Source organism: Strigops habroptila, chromosome 1 (genome assembly GCF_004027225.2).
Source record: "Strigops habroptila isolate Jane chromosome 1, bStrHab1.2.pri, whole genome shotgun sequence".
NCBI lineage: Eukaryota > Metazoa > Chordata > Aves > Psittaciformes > Psittacidae > Strigops > Strigops habroptila.
The window spans coordinates 123,431,756-123,450,114 of NC_044277.2; the positions used below are offsets into that span (position 1 = coordinate 123,431,756).

Consider the following 18,359-nt stretch of genomic DNA (forward strand, 5'->3'; position numbering starts at 1 on the left):
TGCTTTCTGCTTTTTTCCCTCAGAAAATAGAAAGGTCTTTTTCCATTGAGTAAGTGGAAAGGCAGGGCAGAAGAGAACAGCTGAAGTCTAGCAGCACAGCCTGAATGTGTCGCACCGCTGCAGAGGACTTAAAATAGCTAAGGAGGATTAACCAAATAAGCAGTTCACCTGTCAGTATAGCTTCCAGGCTATCTCCACAGACCCCAGCAGCTCTGCTGCTTGACTTTCTGATGCTCCTAAAAGTCAGGTGATATCTGACTTCCCAACCTCTTTTTTTGGTTTTTTTTCCTTCATATCGCAGTATTGGACATTGAGAACAGTTCTCATTAAAACCGCCTGTACCCACCATCAAACCTTTTTTCCTTTGCTTCCTTCTCGTATGCTCACCCGTGACGCTTTGACTTTGAAGGAAACCACAAAAATGTAATCATCATGTTATCTCCAGACTTGGTGTGCTCTCACAGCCCCTTTCCTTTCTGTCTCACCCTTGCCCCCTCCTCCATCTATAATAATTCCCACATGTTTATGCAAAAATATTGGACTTTCTTTTATTATTGGCAATTAAGAGAGGCAACAGTTTCAGCATCTCTGCAAGAGCAATCTTTTCTAAGAGGGAACAGTTTTATGCCTTGACAGTCTGAAACTTCTGGGATGCCAAAAACCAGTGTAGTAGAACTACAGTACTTAAGCAAAACAAGGTTGTGAAGAGTGTAGGGATAATTTCCACACTCGTTTCTTTCCCTATGTTGTTACTGAATCTAAAAATGAAGCCTCTTCCCTCGCCCAGAAATGCAGTTTAGACTTGATTCAGTGATCTAATAATCATCTGACAGTGAGATGGCACAACATGTTCATAGGTCATAGCCCAGTGAAATGTCCATTGAGCCCCAGAGGCTCATCTGTGATTCAACACTGAATCTGACTGACAGAAGGAATTTCAAGACAGTTAAAGGAGCTGTTACTCGTGTAACTCAATTTAGGGCACCTCAGTTAAGCAGTGACACTGTCTGGATAAAGTTGAAGAGCATAAACATCCCCCTTTTGCTTTCCCATTGTCACCGCTGAAGGTCTGGCTAATCCTGGAAAAGGTGGCGCAGTCTACAAGTTGTGAACTGTATAGTATTGGGGTCTGTGGGATAATGATACCCTTCAGGAAGAATGCAGGCAGGCTTTGGTGAGCCATCAGAGGTGTACCTGTAACTAGCAGCTCTGGTTTATGGCATTTCATAACACTTCCTGGGACTGCTGTAGCTTTTAAAAGCAAGCATAATCTGAACTAAGTCAAGTCTCATTAGTATTAAAGTAAGAACTATTGGATTATCCTAAATTACCTTAACTACTAGAAAACAGATTTGGGAGAAACATGGTAGTCCAGAACTGGCAAAAATCCTATGGAGATCAATCAGTCTGAATAAAACCCAGGGCCTCTTTGACTCCATACAAATGGAGAACGTGAAGGCTTGCAAGAGTAGTAGAGCCTTATACACAGTGGAGGACACACTCCTCAGCACAAAAGGTGTGTGCAAGTAACCCCAAAGAGCTATCACCTGGTGTCCCAGGAAGGAGACGACTGAAGAAGGAAAGGTCAAGACCAGAGTAAAGCTGATTTGACAGTATTTGCCACAAAATTCCCAACAGCTTTTAGTTTCTGCAGATACTGTCTGCATCTTTTGGGTTGGTCTGGCTAACCCTTGGCAGGGTCAGAAAGCAAAAGAAGAGCCTGGATTCAGCAAAGTAGTAAGAGGTCTCTCTCAAGGTGGAGAAGACTGGGCCTAGCACCTAGGGTTTATAAAACAGTGAAAGAGCTCAGATCCTAACCCGAGTGGAAGTCCCACAAGCCATGGGGGACTGTTCTGGTTTCTTTTGTATCCCTCTGGTCAGTGTGACACCGTAACACTTGCTTTAAATAAAGACAGAAGAGTTTCACTTCCCTAAGTGTTATCTATGCCAGAAGAGATGACTCCCTTTGACACCATTTTGTAAGTTTGGGTTTTTTTTTTTAATGAAAAGGCTATTTATACAATATTTGGTCCCACAGGGGGCAAATTCATAGAATCATGGAATCATAGAATGGTTTAGGTTGGAAAGGACCTAGTTCCAACCCCCTATTCCCTGGTTTGTTCAAGTCCCAGACACAAGAGCAGCCACTCTGCTCAGGACTGCTCTGGCTCTGCTCTTTCTGAGTGCCCAAGAGCCAGAGCTTGAGCCTAAACAAACACATCAGCTTGTTCGGAAAGTTTCTATGCCAAGGACTAATCTGTCATATTTGCTGCACACCTAGAAAAATCAAATTAGCTTGAATCAACTTATAATACCGCACAACACACATGGCTGCTGTTAATCCAGTGTGAGCCAGAAGTACAGGTTTGGTTTATTGTTTTTGGAATGGCAGACAATGGAGTAGAAAGAAAGAGGGGGAGAGAAGAGAGTATGTAGTGTCACCATACAGCTGTACTGGGGAAGGTACAGTCTAGGGAAGTACCTTTAAGCGGAGCTGACACCTACAGAAATCGTGCCAACGTGTAAAACACTCCCTTCATGAAAGAGGCAAAGCCAATAGCTTTTTCCATGGCTTTTCAGAAGTCAGATGCTAGTTAAAACCTGTGAATATGTATACATTCCTTTATATGGATAATTAGCTATATGGATAATTAGCTACTTTATGTGTGGCGCCTCCTGGATTAAAGAAAATTCTTCTATGCAAATAAGAAGTGGAATTGACTGGGCAAATTTATATGTGGAAAAAAAGACCTCTTTTATATAAATATGGAGTATTTATTTAGGTGAGTTTCTTAATTCATAGACAAGTGCTAATTCCTAGACAGCTCCCAGGTATTTAAAATGTTCACTCTGCATTGTTCTTTTAAACAATGCCTGTATACAAACACTGAGGATGAACAATAGATTTTGAAGACATGCTTAAATGAATGAGACAAAACCACGTGTCTTGGAATTGGCTTTTTCCACTAAATGCTCAAATCCTGTCCTGTTGAAATCAATGGCAAAACTCCATCGATTCAGTAGGACCACATTTTCACCCCAAACTCTCTTTTTTTTCAGTAATAAGTAGATTTGAATTTGTCTGCAGATACTGCTTTAAACTATTTCTTCAGTTCTATTGAATAACAGAGTGTGTTGATGTTTAAGAATGAAAGCTCATCGAGTTTACATTTCGGTTGTTTTATAATAATAGCCATATGTTAGTTATAGATTGTGTAAGTTTGAAGTTTTGGTAATTTAAAACTGCTTTAAAGTGACCTTTACAGGGTTCCACATTTCAACATTTTCTAAAAGTGGGTGGTATCGATCCTTAGTTATAAATCCTTACATTAAAAGAATCTGTAGGCCCAGGCCCTTAGTTAACAGGCTTACAGTAAACAAGTCCTGCAAACATTTATATACACACTTAACCTTACAAATAGAGCCTTCACAATGAAATCAACATAACTGCTCTCAAGTGGGCAAAATCAGACCAGGATGAAATATCAGCTTTTACGAAAGGCCACTCACTCTTACTATTAAGACAGGATGCTAAGCAACACGGACCTCCAGCCTGACCTGATGCAGTGGTTAGGTTCTTCCCTACTTAAACAGTGCAAGACAACAAGACATAGTATGGGAAAGACTTTTTTTCTTCTCCACTGGAGGCTAGTCAGGCTGGGAGGACAGAGATCCTGGGGGCAATTTGAAGGCTGCAGCTCATCTCCACTACCACTGCCTGGTTTTCCCAATCACACTGCAGTTGATTTTGCCTTTTGGTTAGGCTGCTCACATGGCTGCAGTTTCTTACTTCCTTACAGTGCTCCACTCCCTGTTCATCTCCATTCGTGTGTCACTCCTTACATGTCAGAGATCTCTCTCAACAGACGTGTTATTCCTGTTGTCCAGATTTTCCCTCTGACTTTCGATCTGAATACTTCCATTGTTATGGTAAAGGCAATATACGCTACATATCTGCTATGCTTTTCACCTCAAATACCAGCGCTCCAAACAGGGAAACTGAGGCACGTCAGCTAAAGCTATTTACCAGAGACTATACAGCATGTGAACAGCAAGATACAGACTAGAACCAAACCTCCTAGCCCTTCCTTCTAACACCTTGGTGTACAGGCATGAATTGGAAGATAAACTGGTAGAACTGAAAGGAGTATTAAAAAAGTGTCACACTCTAAGATCAAAACAAGTTTTGATATGTTGACAAAAAGCAAATGCTGATCGAAATATGCCCTGGATTGACTGATATCTTAATAGTCCTCTTCTGTGGAATTTTTTTACTTCTCCCATGACATTAAATGTTAAAGTGCTATATGTACAGTACATTTGCCACGAATAAGAAAAATACCAGCCCACCTAGCAGTTGACCAGATTTCCTTCCCTTTCAGTATACTGTTGTGTTCAAAGCCCATTTTCCCAGAATTTAGATGATTGATGTATTCCCCAGCATTTAGATGACTGATAAATTAGATGCTTCCAGTGCAAATACACAATGCAGCAGATAGACAGACATTGTGGATCTGCATGGCCTGCTCTAAATACTATTTCCCAGCTCACAGCTGTAAAGATTCACTTTGAAATTTCCTATGAAATACCCCTGCCTCTTCAAAAGCTGAGTCTTCATTTGGCCCTCAAACCTGCAAAATGCTTTAGCACAGGCATATAAGTAATTCTATTAACACGTGTAAGTTACTCCACTGGTACTGATAATATATGAAAGAGATAAATACCTGTTTGGAGAACAAGACCTTGTTTAGGTAAGAAAATATTCTTGTAATTCTTTTCCTTTTCTTTTTGCAAGACTCCAGCTTTGGAAAAGAAATAAAAATGTATAAATTTGAGGTAATAATCCCAGGCTCTAATTTAATTTTACTGCCACGCAAAACAAATATGTTTACTATTCTTATGAAATGCACAAAAACATTAGGCCACTCATGAAAATCTGGGCCCTGATCCTGTAATTGTTCCAAGTGTCTTTCATGAATTTAAGCAGAGTTAAAACTAGCTTAGAGAATCAATCCCTTTGTATTTTCAGTATTTTTTCAAAAGTCAAAGTCATGTAATTACATCTCTTATATTTTTTTAACACCTGTGATAAACAGCAGTATTTCTGAATTCTTTACCATACAGTACTGCAATAGCAATATGCCATGTGAATACTCACAAGCACAACAATATAGAGATCCGCGTGCTTCCAGCCCCACACCCAATGAGGCACCATGTAGCGCAGGAGGACCAGAACCAAAACTGGCAGGGACCCAGCTGTAGATAGAGATTAAACCGACTGCTTTATGGCTCTAAAGTAATAATATACGAAATGAAATTGATATAACAATTGCAATCAGCCGCTTCGCTGTTCAGAAAAATACCACAAGGCTATGTAATGCATTGTTCACGAGATGGTTTGTAAAATGGACTGGGGTGTGTTCTATAGGGACGTGACCCAGATACCCTATGGATGAGGCTCAGACATTGACCGAGACACCCCGTGTGACACCTCATTTCCCCCAGAAGTCTCCGTGAGCGGCGGGGGGGCCGCTGCAGGCAGCTGGCAGGGGAGGGAGGGAGACCCTCAGAGCAGTCCCATTGTTGAGATTCCTGTCACCAGCCATGAGAATACTTAATTTCTTTCATCTCTGGAGTTTTCATTATCATTCAAATTTCATTTTCCATTAATTGATCGGGGATTAGCGGAGCCATTATGCAAAAATTAGACAAGCCAGATGCGATGAATAATTCATGACGGACAATTACACTTTACTCCTGGTGCACTTCCTAACTTCCCCCCCGACTTCCCGCCTGCCGCAGACGGCAGCCTTCCCTCCCGGCCCACCGGGGCACGGCTCTCGGGGCGGCGGCGGCAGGGTGCGCGGTGCGGCGCGGTGCGCGGCGTGCGCTCGTCCCGCCCGCCGCTAGGTGGCAGGCGCCGCCCGCGGTGCGCGCAGGGGCGCGGAGGGTGCCGCGCGGCTCCGCGCCCATCGCACCATCCTCATTATCGGGTGCGACCGCAACCGCGGTTGGCTCGGGCGGGCGCGACGGTGCCTGCTCGGTGCCTGCCCACCGCCTCCCGCGCCCACCGCCTCCCGCACCCCCCGCCCGCGCCGGGTCGGGTCGGGAGCGGGAGAGGCTGCGGGCGCTCCCCCCGCCCCGTCACCCGCGCGTCCCACACCCCTCACGCCGGGCATCTCATTTATCCCACCGGACAGTTGTTGCCCCATTAAAGCGCAGTCCCACCCTTCGCGAGGACCTTTCATCTGGGGAAGTTTTATGACAGTTTGTAAATGTGCAAAGTTTTTAATTAGACTCGCCAGACAGCCCCAGGCAGCACTAGCGCCACGAAGTCTTCATGCTGCTCTCTGCTTTACAGCACAACAAGCCGCTCTACTCCTTTGAAGACAATGCCGACTATGTCTACGATGTCATGTGGTCGCCAGTGCATCCCGCGCTCTTCGCCTGTGTGGACGGGATGGGGCGCCTGGATCTGTGGAACCTGAATAACGACACCGAGGTGAGGCGGCGCGGCGGCTCGACGGCGGCCGGCGCTGGGAACGCGAGGGCGGGCGGGCGGACGGGCGGGCGGTGGGGCGCCGTGCGGGACCTTAACCCTGTGAGAGCCGGCGGCGCGGCGCTACCAAGCACACACACACCCCCCCCCGTCCGCCGGGGGTCTGCGGGGGTGCCGCGCCTCCCCCGGGGTGCGGGAAGCACGGTGTCGGCCGCCGCCCGAGCCCCGGGGCACGTTGGAGCGGGCGGGTCCTGCTACCGGGGGCTCCTGACCGCCCTCCTCCCCGCCCGCCCCCCTCCCCTGCGGCGGGGCTGCTGCTCTCGGGTACCTGCCACGGGTGGGGAGGGCCCGCTGCGGCTCCCCCGGCGGGAAGCCAACACAAATACGTAGCCGCGGTGCCGGCTCGGGAAGGAGACTCCTTCCCATGAATGTTATTTTAAGGTGCGCTCTTAAACCGCGCCCGTTCCTAGTGTTTTTATCATCCCCGCCCCCGTTTCTGGCACATAGAAACAGCAGCATGCCCTCACTGAGGTGGTCACACCTTGGCCACCGCTGGCACAGGCCTGCCGGGCAGCCCTTCGCTAGCCTTCCGCGCTACGGAGAGGTTTCGTGTTCGGGTGGGAGACCTCATTTCCCTTCGTGCTTATCCCCCGCTCCACATCCTCTGGAGATGATAACTTGCCAGCCCGGTGCTAGTGCCACCAGTGTGCCAGAAAACGGGCAGGCGTGCCCCTGCGCCTGCCCTCACCTCGCCGATTCACTGGCTACCCAGCTTATGTTTTCGAAACACAGGGCATCTCACGTGTTATTCGTGATTTTATACCCTCACCTTTTTTCCTCTTTAACATTTGCTGTGAAACTTAAAGGCACAAATCCAAACGAAAAATAACAACTTTTCTTTACATCGCTATTAACTAAATAGTGGGGACCGCTGGGGAGGAAGCATCGCACCTTTGTATTTTGCAGACGAGAAAGGATTAATCAGAGAGGTTTTTGCAAAGATTGAGAGTAGTAAATACTGTGTTTTTAAAAAAGTCATTTTCTAAACGTGCCAAACACTCCTTTTTCCTCTTACTATTTCACAGTTTTAAAAATGCAGCAGACTTACATTGGTACTGTTTGTTTTTCTGGATTTGAGTTTCCTCCTAAAATGGTTTTGAGCAAACCTGTCAGGTCACTTGAGGTCAGTCTCAGATGTCCAGCAACCAGTATTCAGCATGAAGGAATCAAAATGAAGTCGACGTCGTCGTCTTCACAGCTGACATCTTGCATATTTTTACTTAATGCCATGTAAAATAAAGAACAAACAGACTGTAAAAGAAAAGGTCCCATATTAACTGATGGTTTATTTTTATTTCCAAAAAAGAAGACCAAAAGAGTGAGCAGCAGTATTTCCCCCACATACCCTATTTATTTACTTTTTTTTTTTTTAGGACTAGTTTGACCATTAGTACCCCTTTCCCATAAACAAGCTGTACATTTCAGACAGAGTAAAATACGGGCACAGTTTATGGCTTCCAGTGAGTGGTGCTTGCCATAAATAAGCATGGACAGGTAAGAGGAACCAGCACCGGGCACTGCATTGTCAAGGGGAGCAGCGAGGCCTTTTGAAGTGCTCTGAGCAGGAAGCAGCGCAGCCTTTTTAATTAGAGCACATACAGCTAGAGGATATACAGGAGGAGTCTCCTCAGAATTTATTTTGGGAAGGGAGGGACATATCCTTCAGGTGTTCTCATTAATGCAGGCTTAAACACAGAGCATAAAACCCAGCATTTTAAGAAGAAAAAAAAAAAAAATAACCTTTTCCCCCCTAATTCCAGGGCTGAAATCCTGCTCCGCTTGAAATCAACTGATGTTTTGCCATTTGACTCAATGAGACCATAATTTGTTTCCAAAAAATTAGTATGGACTGCTTGATCCCATTCCCATCAATAATAAGGCTGTACATGGAAAAAGTGCTGATATATTTTCAGTGTGTTTACATATAAATACAAAGGAACATCAGAAAAAAAAATTAGTTTCAAGCTCAATCCTGCTCTTCTTCTGTGTGCAAGGCCACCCCGATTTCACAAATTATTTCAATTCTGAGAAGTCAAAATCAGTTCTGATGTAAGGATCAGACTGGAATTATTTCTGAGCTTTGTATTTTTATGCAAATCAAATTTGGGTCTCTGGAGACAGGAATGCCATTTGGTTTCCTTACTGAGCACTCGTGAAACAAATTAAAAAATCTCTATAAATGATAAACCAGCAGATTCTGAATAGATGTGAGGTTTTGTTATGCGGGAGAAGCAGCAGAAGTACCTCTGAAAGAGAACTGTGAGCAGTTCTCTTAAACTGAAAGTGATCGACTGTTTGCTGTTACCCTCTATCTGGTAGCTCATAATTAGTTTCTAATTTTCAAGGTTCGTGCCATCGATTACACCGCTTAAGTGGGCACTGCCGTTTGCTCAGAAAAGTTCTTGTCAGCACTTTTGCCTTTGTAATAAGGAATCTTGAAGTACCTATTTTTTAGAACATTATTACTGTTAGATGTCAGATACTTGATGTCAAAGTATTTGTGAAGATGGCAGAAAATGACAGGTATATTAATGTGTTTAACTGCTAGCTATTGATAAAAATCTCTGTGTAAGAGCTAGATGTGATTGTTATTAATGAGAGCTGGTTTTGTTTAATTTGGGAAATAAGCCACATTATTATTTAGGTATTATTTTGTAAAGCCAATTAAGAAAATACCTGGATTGAGTTACAATATGCTATCTTTAAATTTTTGAACTCTAACACAGTTTCCACTAGTGTTACTCCCTGTATTTATTAAAGACATTTCTCCTGAGAGCTAGATGCTTTCTGATCAAAGTAACTTAAATCATTTGACTACCACAGATTTAATCATATAAATATTCTCAAAATCTCACTGTAAAGTAACAGGGGTATTTGTGTGCTTCTTCTTGATCTGTGGATACCAGAAATTGTTTTTGTACGAATAATGAAAGTCATCATGTTTTATTTTATATTTGATAAATGAATATAAAAAAACTTGAAAAGTAAAAATCCTATCCACTCCTTCATTCTTTTGCAAACTGAGTTATTATTTTTAGGGATTAGTATAGTGAGGGTTGAAGATAGTTTCAGGATACCAAATGCCGATTTCCTACCGACATGTCCGTAACAATTTTTTTTTTATCAAGATTGAAAGTCTCTAGTTTGTTGACGAATCTTACCTGTCTGGACTGATATTAAACTGTCTTACAAAACTGCTTATTCCTGCTGTGTTATACCCCATTCAGATGTTTTTGGGGGTTTTTTTGCATGCCGTACCTTACCTTTGGAAGTGTGAAGATGGTGTCTATTTCCAGAAGCAGCTAACAGATGTATTTGCAAGCAGGTTTTGACACTACATAAGCAATAAAAGTAGAAAAATAAAAGGTATATTCTTATCATGCAGGTTTTTCTGACTGCATCTTTCTTAATCTGTTAACTGTTAAAATCTCATTTCAGAATCGTTAAAAATCTGACAAGCACCAACCTCAGAGAATTTATAAAGTATTTCAAATGTGATTTTAAAAACATAATGCTACCATTATAAAATAAACTCTTATCTTTGAAATCTAAAATAGGCATGTGTAATTTAACCTATCACTACCAAGAGCAGACAAATCTATTTTAAGATACTATAGTTTGACTATATTTCTCTCCATATCACTGGAGAAAAGGCTTTTTATTTAGATTTTTAAAGACTGTTTCATTACTGCTTTTTATTATGTTAGATAGCTTTGTGGAATAGTAGCAGGATTTTACAAAACCATCGGGTTTTGAAAAAACACATGGGTTGTGCCGTGTGTGGCATTCACGCTGCTTGCTTTTATGTGAAACACTGGAAGAATGCTGTATTAACAAAAAAAGCAGCTCTAGAGTTATGTATTTCAGCCTCCTCTAAGACATAGTGAAAATACAGTGCCTTAAATATACATTGTGTATATTTGTGTATGAAACAAATATCTTTGATCTACAGTTTTCTGAGAAACATAGCTGGTTAGTGGATTAGTCCTCTAAAATGTGGCATTTAGTTGTTGTTGTTTGAAGAAACCTATTTCCAAATGGTATGAAATTCATTTTGCCTGGAATTAAAATAGCTTTCTTTTTTTCCCCTTCTTTTTTTTTTTTTTTTTTTTTTTTTTAAGAAATCAGTGATCACAGGAGTAAAACTTGCTTGTTTTCTACTGTGATTTTATCATGGCTCAATGACCCCATGTCAGATTTAGGCCTTTGACTCTTGCCCAACTAAGCAGTAACAGACTTGGGTCTAGGAGTTAGAGCGTGCCAGCTTTTTTGGGTAATACTGTTTTGGACAGGACCTAGGCCTTGAGTCCAGTAGCTTATTTGCATTTGAATGACTTCTTGAGGGAGGACAATGGTATCTGATTTCTGATTGCTACCCAGCATTATTTCTACATCATTCTACAAACAAAATCCTCTTGTGTTTCACATGCTGGGCTCAGGACACTACCATGAAGCCCTTTGTGGAGGTGACGCTTTAGCTTGGCAGGCTCGTTGTGCTAGAGGTGCCAGTTTGGTTTTGCAGCCTTATGTCAGGGTCAGTGAGGAGGAGGAGGATCAGGGAGTCTTCAGGCGGAGAGAGGCAAGGCAGGCAGCCCTGCTTCCCAGTCCTGGTGCTGCTGCTGACATGGCTGTGCACATGCTGCAGCCGTACCAAGGGTACTGGAAGGTCTGCAAAGGTTCAGCTTCCCACCGTCACTCATCTTGTGAAGGCATTAGAGCTGAGGAGGAGATTGCCATGGGACCTATACAGTGTTTGTTTTAAAATTATTTTTCTCCTGTATCTTTGGACCGATCTCACAACTACAATATAAAACTGCAGCTGGAGAACTGAGATGAAGTCAGCAAAATACTGGTTTTGTTAATCTTGTCAGTTTGTCAGTGTTTAGACCAGGCTTTAATACCACCTTCAAACTGCTTTCTTCCTGTTTCTGTGACATTGTGCTCACAGTGAGGACAGAAGGAGTCACTCCCTCAAAGGTAGCCCTGACTCTGGTTCCTGTCCAGCTACCTCTTCTTGCCTGCTCTCCAATTCCATGTCCATTTATAGATCCCGGGACACCCCCTTGTTCCCCTCTCACCGTGTGACTGAGACCTGTTCCCACAGATGGATCTGGTGGAGGAGCTGTTTTTGCAGCTATCCTGTCCTGTTTGCCCTGACGTAAAAAGCATTAGAGCTAAAAAGTATTAAAGCTAAAAAGCCCTTTCTGGAAGACCGTCATGCCAAGCTACAGGCTCCTTGCGTGGGCAGGTTCTCCTATTAAAGGCAGCAGGGTGGAGCATTAGCAGACTTGCAGGTTACCATCACTGGTCTTGTGAGGTGACCTAAATCAGCTGAGTGATCTGCCTATGTGGGACAAACACCCACACAGTTCCTTCCTCCTGCAGCATCTTTTGATGCCCTCATTCCAGCGTAGATTACAAATACTTCTCCTAAGATGGTGTTCGTTGCTTTATTCGTCCCACACATTAGCCAGAATCTTTATGTATTCCTGTGGATCACCTGTTAAGTTGGTTGACTTGGGGCGGGGAGGGGGTTTGGAAATTAGACAGCATCCAGCTGTATTTAAAACAGAAGACGTCTCCTGGGGATGTAAAAGAGAATTGTGGGAACATATTGTAGGAGTTCCTAAATGTCAGTTCAGCTCTTCTCGCTGCTGCTGTGTCCTCACTCTGAAGTGATTAGCTCAGGACTTTTCTGACATAGTATCTAAGTTTCAACCTCCGCATCTAGCCATAGAGGTGAGTATGGATTTAAAGGATGCATCAGCATGAATACAGGGATGTGTCTGCTGACCATCAGGTTATCTGGGCCCAAGTTAGAAGCCAGCAGCCAGGGCAGGACCGAAGCCAAAGCCTACCCTCAGTTGGTTCTTGGTCAGAAGTCAGTGACTTTTGAGAAAGAAGGAGATGTGGTTTCACGTGTTTCTGACATTAAAGGGAAAAATCTGTTTCATTTACTGCCCTTTACTGTGGAAAAGTCTTCCCTGCTCAATCCAAGCAATCTCTTACTTTTTCCTCTTTTTAGCACATGTGATCAAAGAAACAATGAACCCTTTTTTTTCCCTCCCCCCCTGCTGAGGATTGTATATTACTTCCAGCAATGCCAAGGGACTTATGACTCACCCATCTAAACAGGGCATTCAGAACTGACCCCCGGGTTCGCAGGCAGTGTGATTGCATTGTCCTTCCTGTTCCTATTGTTTCAACAGGTTCCCACAGCCAGCGTCACCATAGAAGGAGCTTCTGCCCTCAACCGTGTCCGCTGGGCCCAGGCTGGGAAGGAGGTAGCTGTTGGTGATTCAGAAGGCCGCATATGGATCTATGATGTTGGAGAGGTATTATTATTGCTTTGGGGTTTTCTTTAAAGCTTGGCTTCTGGAGAATGCTACATCCAACTTTGAGAAAAGATCATGTATCATTACACATGAATAGGACACCTCCAAAGAATAAGCCAGGAAGTGAGAGGTGTCATTGTGGAGGGTGGTAGGTGCATGTGTGATAAAGAGTATGTAGGTGCTGAGAAATAGAGGATGCATATTCTGTGTCTAAGGCTGCTCTCAATTCACCCTGCTACATCTTATGAAAAACATCCAAACTGCAGTGTGTTTGGCACTGATGGAATCTACTTCTTTGTTGATGAATACAGTATAAAGTGTTCCATCGGTATTACAATCCCTTGGAACAGTTAAGGGTGAATCTCCGAGCAATCAGCTTTTATGTAGAGAATTTGTTTTCCATCATTATCTGTGATAGGATACTGAGATATCCATCTCTACACAGTAGGGAAACATTATAGAATACATACAGAATTATCTGTAACTCTCATAAAGTGATTTTATGGCCCATAGCAAAATTGCTTGTGCATGACTCATATTTTTGGATTGCATTCACTTGTGCAGGAGTTGCCTTTCCTCACAAATGTTTGCTGAAACTTCTTGCCATATTGTTAGCATAATCTCTAAATTGTCTAAGGTTACCACATTCAGATTCCCACTATGACACTGGCAGGTCAGGCTGTTTTTACTTATTTTTCATTTTTGCATGACTGTTCCGAAAAGGTGTTTTTTCTGTCTTACAAATAATACAACAAGCTGTGGAAATGTCTTTGATGACAGCACAGTCTGATCTTGTCTGGGAATCTAGACGGGCTGTAGAAATGTCTCTTTTTGCATATTATACACCAAATCATTCATAGGATTGTTTATCCATGCAAGCTCACCCAGGAAAATATAATTTTAGTGTTCTGCGCAGAAGTAGTAATGTATAAGATTTTGGCCTTTCCTCTGTATAAATCAAACTTCAACTTGCAAAATGAGTCACAGTGATACACTCAGATCAAAAGGAAAGACAGGCTTCTATTACTTGAAAAAGGAAAAACAAAAGGGAGTTATTCAACAGTATTTATTTGTGTGAGTCCAGATCAGTGTTACGTAAAGTGTTCTGCTTCACGGGTGTTGCATGCCCTGCCTCTGCAGAGCTCCAGTGTCTCCAGCTCCATACACACATAGACAGATGGATGTCCATCCACATGGCTGTTAACATCTTGGGGCCATTGCCACCCCTCCTCCTCTTAAGTAATGAATGAAGGAGCTAATTGATTTGTTGCCTGGATCATTTTGGCAGGCTGCAGTAATTCCTGTACCAAATTTAGGAGAGCTGGTCTGGATTGCAACAGCTTCAGATGCTACCAGGGCTGCTGTGTTGCTAGTGGCTTTTTATGGTTTAAAAAAGAAGAGTGCTCTTATATCCTCCAGCACAACTCTTCTCACTATAAAGCCTTAAGTGAGATGCAGAAATACATTGCAGCTCACGAACATGGAATTGAGGGCTCGTACAGTGAATAACAGCCTTTTCAGTCATTAACCCTCTGTGCCAGTCCATAAAGAGCTCTCTGATGAGTTGTTCCATGCTTGGCTGTCCTCAGGCATGACACACGGGGGATTCACAGCATGCACATGCACTTTTGGAAGTTTCTGGCAGAAATATGGCAGCCTTTAAGGCTCTCACTTTACTTCAGTGTGCGGATACCAGCCAGTTCCTTGGCTTGGCTGGGATCCTCCTTTGACTGTCCTTTTCGTATGGGGTTGATTCTGGGATATGATGGAGCTGGTCTGACAGTTTAAAAGGGGCAGTGCTTCTTCCCCTGCCATCCCCAGCCAAACCCATTGCTGCCTAGTTTTTGTGGTGGCAGCAGTGCTTGTCACCACCGACATTGTGTGGAGGGAGATAGATCAGCAGAGAAGTACTGTTTTATTTATTGTATTGTTTTGTTTTGTTTTGTTTTTTTTTCCTTGAGGTATTTTTCTCCATGTGCTAACTCAGTGTGAGAATAGATGAGTGAGCGTGTGGCTGGGGTCGAGGGGTTGGGAGCTGGACTGTACAGCGCCTGGCAGCACCTAGCTTTCATATTTGACCCAGCATCTTTGCAAAGCCTGGCACTAAGCTGCAACAGTGGACTTTTCAGCAGTAGCACTCCACCCATCTCCTCCAGCATCAACTTCTGAAAAGGCCACATCACTGGAAGAATTCATCCCTGCCTGACTGATAACTCAGTAGCATCCACTTGTTTGAAGGTGCACCTCTCTGATTTGGGAAGATGGGTGTGATTACTTGCATTAGAAAGTCAGCAGGCTACTTTACAAAGACCCTAAATATACTCACCAAAACCGTCAATGCTCCACTTATACTGTACCCCTTTTAAAACCTTTCTTTTCTCATGACTGTTCCAAATATCACATTAGGTCAGCTGTAAATTCATAAAACATTGCTTCCATCATAAAAAAATTGTGATTATATTTGTGTTATAATAAAGCACAGTGTCTTTGAGTTTCGCATTACTATATAAGCAGTTGTTCTTACCTGTTTGAGCACAGAATTGTCTCCATGAATTTTGATCAGAGCAGAAAACACCTGGATATCAAATCATTAAGGAAAAAAATTGAAGTAAGAAGCATTTTTACTTCGTTAGGTTCATCGCAGTTTAAAGGAACTCAGCAACAGTAAATTTTACTGCTGCTATTAACTCATAGTGTGAAGAGAAAACATTTTATTGCCTAAGTGAAAACATAAGACACAAGGCCTAACGCTGCATCCTTTGTGAAGGTAAGGAGTGTGAGAACAGGGCTGTTCTTGCCTGTGTAAGTATTTAGGATTTGGCCCTTTTTGCTATGTTACCCAGTCATAGTCTTTATGACACAAGAAATGGCAGAAACCTAAAGAATGTGGCAGGGTCCATAACCAGGGAGTTAAAAATAATGGTGACATTTTCAGTTAGGCTATATAATGTTATCTCCTTAGAGTATGTACTTTTAGTTGTTTGATTTCAGCATCGTGTCTGAAAATAACTGAACACATTTATTTTCACAGTGAGGGGTCTATTTTCTCCTCAATGCTTGTGCTTTATGCCCATTAGCATTAATGGGAGTTACACACACACTTCCAGGGGAGAGGAGACTTAAGTAGTCCATATAGATGTGCTCTTGTGGATCGGTAACCACGGATTTAAAGAACGTGAATTATAAAATGAAATAAAAACCCAAACAAACACACAAAAATCTGATTGTTTGAGTGTGTTGGGATTTTAAACCCATATAACCAGAGAATAGAATGAGTCATTGTAAATACACTTTACTCTCTGTGAGATCTAAATATTCAAACCTTTGCTGGTCTAGTAGTCGAAATACTGTGATAGCATGTATAATGTATTTTATCTTCTGTGGTCTTATGTTTTATTTACTGGGCAGCAAGTTTTCTGTATGGTAGAAGTTGATTTTAACAGAACATAGACCACTGACTATAGATTTATTTGCATGTCCAGATGATTGATAGTTAGACCGAACTGCATGTCTCTTTTGTAGATATATTTTCTAGAAAGCTTGCTCCCATTGTGCATGCTTCAGTGATGTTACACAGTTGCCGCTGTCATAAATATTCTCTAACAACCACATTTGTTGCTTACCTGGCTTATTGAGAATGCTCTTTGCACCTTTGTTTGTGAAAGAAGTAGCTTCTCATCCACCTTCCATTGTTTATTTTGTTTTCCATTAATCTCTTCCAAGTCATATTCTGCTTGCACTGTGAATAAATAGATAGAAACTGTAACTCAGTGATTTATTATTTGATTGTAATAACATGAAAAGTAAGTTTTGCAGCACAAGATTGGAGAGTTTGAAGCTGTAATCACAAGGAGCTTATTACTCTACATTATTTTGTTAAAGTAGTTACAGGACAAACTATTGTGTCTATCTGTTTGGCGGTCTTTCAGATAGTTGATTCTAGTCATGCTTTTAAAGGGCAACTAGAAGGACAGGTGGAACTGCAGAGAAGTAAGGAATGATCTTTGCCTAGACCACCCAGGAAAGACAGCTCTGCCAAAGAAAGCAGTAACCTGGAGTTCTTTACACAGTTGCTACCTCTGTCCGTGTTGCAGTTGGAATCATATTGATCTTTTTGTGACTTTGTTAGGTTTCATGTGACTTTGTTAGGTTTCAGAGTTAATATCTCCATAAACTGTTTCAGGGCTGCTGCATTAGGTTGTTTGTGTACTTCCCAATTTGCTCCATGATGGGTGTTAGTCCTGTATCTCATTTTCAAGTACATGACCAGTGAGGGAGGAGCTGGTAACTGCCTGAAATATGTAGATGAAGTAGTACAGTAAGGAATATCCCACTGGTGCCTATAAAATAATTTCCTTGGATTTTAGCAGCCTTTAAAAGCTGCTCTGAGACTCTTAGGGTTCTAGACAGAGAAAAATGAGTATTTGTGACCAACTCTCACATTTCAGCATGGCCATTGAGTCACTTAGTTTTCCGGGTAAAGTGGGGAACGGTTGGTACTTTGTACTCCTATCTTGAGATCCCTGTGTTCTACTATAGATTTCATACAGAAAATATATCCAGCATCTCTTTCGTGCGGTTAAAAACTGCTGTAGCCCAGAGAGAGAAATATGAAACTAGGTTTTGTGTCATGCAGTTGTCCAGGTAGATTTTCCAGTAGGTTTACTTTTGCCATCATAAAGCTCCTGTAGAGCATATATTGAGTTAGGAAATGTTTTTGCCACAAAAGCAGAGTTGAGACTCACCATAAAATACTTTATTTAAAGTCTGTGTTGAGTTACAAGTATTTTTGGAACACAGATAAATGGCTCACACACGTATTGTGAAGGCAAATTTGAGCAATAATAAAGGGCTGTGCTTACAACCCAGTTTTATTCAAAAGTATTCAAAGATCAAGTAAGGTACAGTAGTTACAAGAACACGCACAATCCAGGCATAAAGGATAATTAAATGGATTGCGAGGCAATGCCTGAATTTCACCATTGATATTTTTACTAGGGAGGTTGGAACACTGGCCTCAGAGAATTTTAAAAGCATGTTTTAACAAAGCAGAATCTCTTGCGTTGTTGGAAAATGTCAAGAGCTAAGGTTTTGATTTGCTTCCCCTCTGCCTCTGAAATATTGAGCAGAACAAGCTCTTCGTCCCTTGTCATTTGAATTTTGACTAATATAGCCAGTATTCACAAAGGGATTTTTGAAGTAGGTTAAATAAGAACTCCCTAATGAAAAAAATGCACTAGTTTAAAATCAGTCAATTTAATTACTGTGTTTTATGAAGGCCATTACCCATTGCTGATTACTAGAGTGATAAAATCTTTAAGCTTTGGTAGCCTCCATAGGGGGTGAGCCCATCTAAGTAGAGCAAAGTCCAGTCATTATCACCCTAAATACTTGTGTTTCTCATTACAATATTCATTACTTTAGGTTACTGTGAATGCTTTGAGGTCTTTATGTAAGCACTGGTT

The 18,359-nt window shown here is 42.3% G+C and overlaps 1 protein-coding gene across 7 annotated transcripts in view; it reads left to right on the plus strand.

The window, feature by feature from the left end:
• The window catches only part of DYNC1I1 (dynein cytoplasmic 1 intermediate chain 1), a 190,660-nt gene that overhangs the window by 157,883 nt on the left and 14,418 nt on the right, over positions 1–18,359 (plus strand). For all 7 annotated transcript variants that reach the window (XM_030492458.1, XM_030492475.1, XM_030492494.1 and 4 more), the window contains 2 exons: positions 6,362–6,502; positions 12,769–12,894. In XM_030492458.1, coding sequence (XP_030348318.1) covers positions 6,362–6,502; positions 12,769–12,894 — 267 coding nt within the window. The remainder of the gene's footprint in view (positions 1–6,361; positions 6,503–12,768; positions 12,895–18,359) is intronic.